The sequence below is a fragment of the Anneissia japonica genome, unplaced genomic scaffold, assembly GCF_011630105.1.
Source record: "Anneissia japonica isolate Jap-2015-1 unplaced genomic scaffold, ASM1163010v1 scaffold287960_len3192837_cov198, whole genome shotgun sequence".
Lineage (NCBI taxonomy): Eukaryota > Metazoa > Echinodermata > Crinoidea > Comatulida > Comatulidae > Anneissia > Anneissia japonica.
In genome coordinates this window covers 2,402,706-2,412,094 of record NW_022712725.1, presented here as the reverse complement: position 1 = coordinate 2,412,094, position 9,389 = coordinate 2,402,706, and the positions used below count along the sequence as shown (strand labels likewise).

Below are 9,389 nucleotides of genomic sequence, written 5' to 3'. Positions count from 1 at the left end.
GGTTTGTGTGCTCTCTCCTTGCTAAACTCATTTTAATGCAATATTCTGTTAAATTGTAGATTGTTATCATTTTTGTATTTAGGTCGACAATTTATCTTAATGTGTCTTATTGCATGCTTTATTTATCATTTAATATTTATTCCCAAACAAATTTAAAATTCGTTTCAAGTAGCCAAATGTTAAACTGTGTATATTTACAAAATAATTATAATAGATAATAGAAACAGTCAACAAATTTCTTATTTGCTCTTAAGGGCAAACATTACCCCTTATCAACAATCCATCACTGAAGAGATTGGCTTGATATATCTTCTGCCTTATACGAATCTTATAAGTATGGTTTTAAAGAATAGTAACCATTTACTTATTTTAAAATTAATACTGTTTTCGATCGTTTGGATATACTGATAGAGTTGTTGTTTTTTTGTGTAGTTTAAAGTATTAAAACCTTTTGACTTACGAACATAGAGGTGCCTTAATTGTTGACGACTGAATGAAATTATTACAAAAATAATATTTATATAATGTACCGAAGTTCCATGAACTATTCTAACTGGATTTGACATCTTTTCTCTTGTATAATTGTCCTATTTTTGGTCTATGATTTACTTCGTCATTATCAGCGTCTTCGTCAATATAATTAATTTAGCTACACTTAAATTTATATATAGGCATACCGGTTAGGCGAATCGAGCGGAATTATTGCACGAACATTGTAGACGACTGCGTAGAGCCATCCATGCCAGCTGAGTGCGTCTTTCTCTATAAAACCGAACATGAAAGCTTACCGCTTGGATTTCTAGATCAAATGTCCTATTCTCTGGATGAATTATGAATCTTCCAAACGAATTAAGAGGGATTATGAATCAATAGTTGTTAGCCATCCATAGAATTATGATTAATCTGTTTATAGCTCTCATATACGCACGGTATGAATCAAAATTAAACTCATCGAGTCGAATACCTCATTAAAAGAATCGAGGTAGGTGGATAGAAAGGCGTGTTGCAAATGTGTTGCTCTCTATTCGCTGTTCTTGACAGAGAAAAGGCTTTTTTTCTGAATTGCGAATCCATTAGAAAGGGAAGAACAAGCATTACCAAAAACTATGTTATCAAGATCCGTAATCATGTAATTTCATTGAACGGACGGGACAAAAGGCAAACATTAGCTATTGATTTATATCGAAGTCAACATATTCGATACCAATTTTTGACATTAACTCAGACCTAAAACCTAATAGCTGCTTAATATCTGTAATTATATTATATACAGCATAAAAGCAAATGCACTGCATATGTGCATTTTGTTCTTTAGAACGATTTTAAAAGTCTGTTGTAAGTCGTTCTTGCAATGACCATTAATTAAATGACCTCAAGCGCAGTAGTTAGCAAGTTCATCAGCATTGCCGATAATAAATACTAATAGTAATTTTGAAAAAGGTACATGTCCTTACATTGGAAGTAGCATGGATCTACAGTTTAACGTTAGATGGATAGGTTTTGGCTTGGTAAGCTACTTCGTTTTTTTGTTTTTTTTTTTTTTTTTTTTTTTTTTTTTTTTTTGTATTGTTGTGAGGTATAACATTGGATAACATTTATTTTCATTTTCTAAGGGTTTATTTATAAAAGTATCTGTTCGGAGACTCTTTTCGTATTTATAGCTTAATAAGAGAGTATCATAACTATCGCTGTTATTTACAATGCAGCGAGACCTAGCATTGTTCCACGCATGTGTAAGATTGTGAAAAATTAGTTGCTCATAATCGGATTCGGATTCCCAACGTCCTACTTGGTTAAAAGCATCTGCATAGGCAGTAGAAAGTACTCGGTTCGAATCCTGGTGACATATATTAATGAGATACTGAAGAAGTGGTGCCAAAAGTAATTTAGGAAATACATAGGACGTTATCGACCATCGTCCTTCATCGTATCATATCATATCATATCATAATCCTATCATATACTATTAATTATCATATCATATCGTGTCGTGTTATGTCATGCTATGTATCACATCAAGTCATGACATGATGACATATCCTATCATATCACACCATATCATTACGCATTATATCATATCATATACATATTACATATCGTATCAAAATCATGTCGTGTTATGTCATGCTAAGCCACATCATGTAATATTATATCATATCAAATTATATTATACATTACATATAACTATTGGTGATAACGTTGATATATATTTGGTATCTGTAATTTAGGATTATATACCACCTTTATTTATGGTTATATAACTGCTACCGAGATGATATTTTTCGGAAGGTTAGTAAAATATATATAAAAAAAATACACAGGCCTATTGGAATTACAAATGTGTCGTTTTGATTGGGCATCAAGCACGATAAGTACCTCGGTGTAGAGTTTATGACTTAATTAAGGCCTCATTGAGTAATCATTGTATTGACCTTGTAGGTTATTAAAGATTACAGATTAGAATCTAAGTTATGTAAATATGATCACAGCATACAGGTAAATTTCCAAACGACGCCCATGTCGTCATTAATATTGACAACACAGTGTGGTTTTTAGTACATCGAGATAGTTTTTTTTTTTTTTTTTTTTTTTATCATCAAAAATACGAACTGTTGCATATTGACGTGGTTAGTCTTTTAAGTATGGGTTAAAGTAACTTGGGAAGTCTTGATATTTAGACGTTGTCATAAGAGACATCATCACAGGAAACCAAAGTTAGTTAGAGCCAAGTAACAAGGAAATCCGATTCTTATATAGACCTAGGTAACTTTATTATCATAACACAAAATAATGTTGTCTTAAAATAATTTTTCCATATTGCAAAAGACAATAGGCCTACATATAATAACATACAAATATACCGCGGCTACCATCGCTACAATTAGATTACTTACTTACTAACATAACAGTATAACAGACAAATACAGTATATAACTATTCAATAGCTAAAGAAAAGTGTGGGTTATGAGATGTGATTAAGATATTAAAGAGGCAGATGACCGTGGGCATGAATGAATTTCTAAATATATTTGTTTTAACTAGAGGGTGAGGAATTCTGTTCGAATTGCTTATTAAATGATTGAGCTATTAGGTGATGGGTATTGTCTTGCAGAATGTCCGTAAAATTGTAAGTCATGAGAACTTAACGGTAAAAAAATAACGTTATTCTCTTCCTAGGGGTGGTGCCAATGGGAGAGGGGCGGAAAAGGTCCCTCTTCCATGAATTCTGAGAGACGGGAGGCCTGACCACGCCCACCTCCGTCTGTCGGGAAAATTTTGCCAGCACTACTTTTCTCCCCAATCTACCAAAATTATCTGTACACCCGTGGTGTAGTTCTCGCATTACTCATGATACAGTATTTTAAATAGTTTAAAGGAATTACGGTATATTACCGTATTTATTCGAATAAACTTCCCTGGGCGTTTATTGTTGGTAAGGGTTTTAAGGGGCGTTTATACGAGGGAGGCGTTTATTCATCAAGCGAGGCGTTTAATTACTACTTTATTGGGTGTAAAATAAGCAAGTATATACTCAAATAAATGCCCCTTAATTTCTTCGTAAATGTTGAACTACAACACATAATTACCGTCATTGTTATTGCGTTATCATAACGACTTCCCGTGTTAATCCCAACCAGGTTAGAAAAAAAGTAATTCTACTGGGGTAGAATATTAATAGAATGTATTGAGAATTAGGTTTGCTTACAGACATTTAGATGGCGTTTATTCGAGGAAAAAATAAACGCCTATGGGTGTTTATTCGAGGAAGGCATTTATTCCAAAAGAGACTCTGGAGGCGCGTTTATTCGAGAGGGCGTTTATTACGAATAAATACGGTATGATTTTAATGTTTCAATTCTCTGTTTACATACATACTCAGCCACCCATGTGTTCACTTTTAATCCCAAGCTTCACTGAAGTTAAATTTTGATGATATATCTGTAGCAATTATATTCGTAATAATTTCTTGATCACCTGAACCATGGGAGGACATAACTTCGACAATATTAGATTATTTGAGACTAATATCAAATCTAGTATGGCGTTTACTGTGTATACAGCAATTACTGGCAACCTTGAGCGTACGCAAACACGATACGCCTACTTGTTCATAAATCTGGGATACTAACTCTCTACGAGAAATGTTGTTGCTGACCTTCAGTTATTTTGTAAAATCATCTAAAAGAACTTAGAAAACTATCAGTATTTGTGTTCTGAGCACAAACTAACATGGGTTCATCAAGAAAAAAATGCGTTACGTATTGATTAAAATCATTACACAATTGTCGCAAAGGTTTCGGATTTTATCCTTTAAAAACCCTATAAGTTTATGTATATTAGCAAAGGTTTGGGTATGTAGGCTTTGCTTGGTGGAACCGTAATATTAAATAGGGGTATTATTTAGTGCTTTCAATAGCAAAGAGAGCGAAGCAAACAAGTAATAAGTTACAAGAATTCAACAGTATGATAGCAACGTACGGCATTAATCGATGAACTCTCACCATTCTTATGGTCATATGTTCTATTACTGGTACTGATACTGCTGTTATATCTTTCCTAAATGCTGTAGACGTTTAATACACAGTCTATATTTAGGCCTATAATAATGATTGTCGAGCAGTTGCAGGGCAGGTATATTGTTGATTTAATTGACATGCTAAGGCCTAATATATCCTAATAAGGAAGGATATTCTTTATTATTATTATTAATTCTTTATTAATAATCATAGTTTATAGTATATAATGTATTCGATTTTATATGATTTATATCATTTAGGCTTATAAAAATCTGTCTTCATCATTTTCAACTAAATTGTTCCGTTTAGCATCTTAAATTCAGCAAGCTGGTTTTCAGCTGGTATCCCGTTAATACGATTTTTTTTATGTTGTATGTACAAAAAAGCATCGGCGTTTTGAGATATCTCTTTTATTTCAATTTGACTTTCCTACAAATATATAGGCGTATTTCTAACAACTGTATGGTTTTGCACACTTGTCCAGCCTACAATTGTGCGTGATGTTAGGCCAGTACATGTCACTGAAATCCATAGCGAGCCTACGGTAAGGGTTTTCTGTGAACAATGATTTTCACCTAGAAGCAACATAACTGTAGGCCTGTGTCACAATTCTATTTTATCATAAATAAAAACATACCAGGAGGAAGCAAAGTTCTGTAGGTATCGTGATTATACAGTAAAACACTATTTAGGCATCACTGAGACCAAAAAAAAAATGGGAAAAACACCCAATGAGGGTGTCCCTATAGGAACACTAAGCCAAAACATAAAATTGTTCCATAGGACACGAATTTTTCATACATACATAATTTTTGACGTCTTAATATAACTTCAATTATGGGAAAATATGTACTAATTTAAAGCTCTGACCGGCCAAACTAGAAATGTTCTGTAACCGACTTTTTGCAAAATAACCCGTCTTATGAACTGTAACAACTAATTTATATAGATGTTTATATTAGAAATGACGTTTTTATGACACTTATGTTTGTGGTTTATTACTATTAGAGGACTTAAGTTGTATACGATAGTTTAAGGCAGAATTGCTTAATACCATGTAAAAACAAACTAGGCATAATTGTAATTTCAAAGTCAACAACCTGGCTGTGTGATGCAGCTAAAAGGAATACAGCTATTAAAATATAACTTGTTTTTGATCGATGATGATCAATGTTTGAAGATAAACAGTACATATTTGTATGGTAAAATTTCCAAATAATCAAATTGAATTATTAAATTGTTCATTAAACGGAGTAAAATACAGTAAATAATCATCTTCCAGTGAAACACAATTAATAATGGACCTTGGATTTCGTTGATAGGATCCCACAAAACGGCAGTAATGTTTTGTGAGACAACACAAGTGATTGTGAGATATGCTTGCATTCCTGGCTCTCTTCTGATTGGCTAGATGTTGAGTTTGATTAACAATCCAGAAATAGTTATTTAGTTTCTGTCGATTTACATAGCTTTTATAATTAAAGTCTTTAAAATATTGATTACCAGCAACTTTCAGAGCTAATGAAATAGAAAAATGATAAAGTTAACGCATCTGTTATTTTTTTTTTTTTTTTTTTTTGTAATTTTCAATTAAAAGATTAAAGCTTATCTAATAGAAAACATAGGGTTGAAGATTAGACTCCTGAGATGTTATGTGTTTTCTGTAGTTGATTTGGTTGTGAATCTTAGAATTTTACGAACTCCATCAGGAAGAGACTTCAAGCATTTGAGATGTGGTGTCTTAGGAGAATAATGAGAATCAGTTGGATAGAAAGAACATCTAACATCGTTGTGCTGCAAAGAGCTGGATTGCAGAGAACGCTATTACGTGATTTCATGCAACGGAAAATGTGCTATGCAGGTCATATTCTCCGAGGCAGTGCAAGGAACCTAGCAAACACACTTCTAGAAGGGACAATTGAGGGCTCGAGAACTAGAGGAAGACAAAGAACCAAATGGAGTGATGACATCAAGAGATGGTTCTCAACAACATCTACATGGAGCAGAATATCGTATTAGATGGAAAGACATGGTGGCCAACCTTCGTATCGAACATGGCACATGATGATGATGATGTATATAAAACAATCAAAATATTAAATTCATTGTGTTTAGCTCAACACATTCTATGCCTTTTTCTGTCGTATTATTTTATACATGTTATTCGTTATTTAATTCTTTGTATTTCCATGGTTGTAATACTTATATATCTTGATTCTTTCTGTTGTTATCCACCCATTTATCTTTTACTAATGCGATATCTATTTTGAGTTTTTGCTTTAATATTTTTCAGTCATTGACTTCCGTATAAATGCATTCTCCCTAAGGTAGCTAATCTTCAAATTTTACAAAACCCATAAGCAGTTTGATTTATAACTTGGTATTAAGAAATTTGTATATACGTTTCTTTCAGATCAAGACACGCGCAAGGCATGACGTCACAACATCAATCGATCGAAGTGTCCAATCAAGATAGTGTGAATGCGTTACTAGTTCTCTTCTGAAATTGAATTATTCAAAGAACTGATCGGTTAAATGCTGGAATATGACACTTTCTTTAAACCAAATTTACGCTTAAATTCATTTAATTGATTAGATAATTATGCGGTCATCTTGTAAAATTGCTTTTTAAAGAATAACAAATCTGTATATAAAAATCTATAAATATGTATATTTTTTGTTTTATGTATTTGCAATCGTATCATTGTAACATGCTATTGTAGTTAAGCCAATGAATCATCGTAATATACTGTATTAGAGACATCATGAACCTATTCCAACAACTTTAGCCATCTCTCATTTAGTTTGCCAAACCAAAATTAGCCTTATTGGTGGAATTAAGAAGAAATTATCATCATCATAATTTTTGTAACAATAAATTTGAATTTTTTAACACAAAAGGCGACACTATGGGGCTTTTCCAAAATAGGAGTAAAATGTAACAAAATTATTAATGTAAAAAAATAGAATTTCTTCTCATGAACTGAGAGTAGCTTTTGGTTTACTAAATTTAACAAATGACGTCACTTTTATTGTATGATGATGTAACTTTTAAATCTTGTCGAGTAATTTAATGTTCTGTTTATATTTTATTATGTATTACAGACAATAAAGTTGCTTAAATCTTGAGTCTCAGTATTAAAATTCTAATAAACCAGTTAAAATAAATATGAATATATTTTACTTCTTTAAAAGGTGCATTACTGTACGTGGTAATAAACTGCATTGTAAATTCAATTAATTTAAAACTAGAGTGCTTAAACTAATTGATGCGAATTACGCATGATTCCTCATTATTGATCTGACAAGTATTTATGTAACAGTAGTCTGGGTAATGATATCGTAGTTTTCTCTTTTCAATGTCAAAAGTAGGTCCATCTCTGCCTCTTGATTAGACCTATGATGCAAAGTGGAGCAGAATATTGCGTTAAGACTCATTTGTCAGACTTCGTAAGAAGAGATATTCAAATTTGGTGTGTGAAGGATTTGTACCCAAGACTGTGGAATGCGATTCGAGCGACCAGCTGCAGCTACAGCCACAAAAGAAACCAGTAGGCCTATAGGCCCAATGTAAACAGATACACACGGAGTGTTCTACTATCATGTATAGATACGGTTTGTCGTGCATGTTTGAGTCCTAAGTAATAACGAGTATGCATGTAATATATAATGTAACGCGTGAAGAGATAAACTCTAAATCGTCTTGTGGTAATGCTTTATACATGAGACAGCAGAAGGTCCCAGGTTCAAATCCTCGCAGATTCCTCTTCTATATATACTATCAATTAGGCTCAAATACTATTTCTGCACTAAGGACAGCTTTATTTCGACTCTCTATGATATACGTTTATGTCTCAACATCTTGCGAAGTCCGTCGCTGGAAGGTTACGATGACAGATGTTGCAGGGAAATCCAAAAGTTCGCCTTTCTTATCTACTAATGTGAAACGCTCCGTCCCATGTGTTCACTCGTTGACTGATAAAAAAAAAGTGTTAGCAATGCGAATCATAGATGGTAATACCACCGTCCATGAATATAGTTACTGTATATTATTATTATTATTATTATTATTATTATTATTATTATTATTATTATTATTATTATTATTATTATTATTATTATTATTAATATTATTATTAATATTAGGTCTATTATTATTACTATTATCAATATTATTAATATTATCTTTATTATTGTCATCATTTTCTTTAAAAAATGGTATGACTTACTTAATTTGATGTACTAATACGTTTAAGATTACCATAATAAGATGTTTGTATATAATAAAGTTATAATACGATTATATTATGTATTTTTATGATATGATTTATTATATACAGTAATTTTATTATACCTTTAAACAGTTAGTAAATGATCTATACTGTATATGAGCTAAAATAATGTATTGAAAAGTTATATCAACACAGCTGGTTACTAGGTTAACGGTCTCTCTATAGTTACTACTAGTTTAGTCGGCTAATGCTTACTAGTTTAACCTTACCAGTTTAATGATCTACAGTAAATTCAGCAATTTTGCTACTGGGTCGTGAAAATTAATTTGTTGAAACGATGATACTCTGTTTAAAAGTTTCACTCTATTAGCTAAATGTATATTTTGGACAAAGAAACAATAAACTTCGGCACATGAAAGAGTCTGAGATATTACGATATGATATTTTAATTGTTGCCAATCATACCTGTGCTACCTTTATAACAATACTCATTTTAACCTAATAATAATGATGGTGATGATAATGATGATAGTAATAATAATAATAATAATAATAATAATAATAATAATAATAATAATAATATAATTACATTTATAATTAAAATAATGATAATAGCCTTTTTTAAAATAGTAATCGAAGT

General features: G+C 31.7%; 1 protein-coding gene across 2 annotated transcripts in view; it reads left to right on the top strand.

Moving 5' to 3' along the window:
* The window catches only part of LOC117108005, a 45,227-nt gene extending 36,055 nt beyond the window's left edge, over nt 1-9,172 (top strand). For both annotated transcript variants that reach the window (XM_033249829.1, XM_033249828.1), the window contains one exon: nt 6,931-9,172. In XM_033249829.1, the coding sequence (XP_033105720.1) occupies nt 6,931-7,021 (91 nt within the window). In that variant the 3' untranslated portion in view covers nt 7,022-9,172. The remainder of the gene's footprint in view (nt 1-6,930) is intronic.
* Nucleotides 9,173-9,389: the final 217 nt, after the last annotated feature.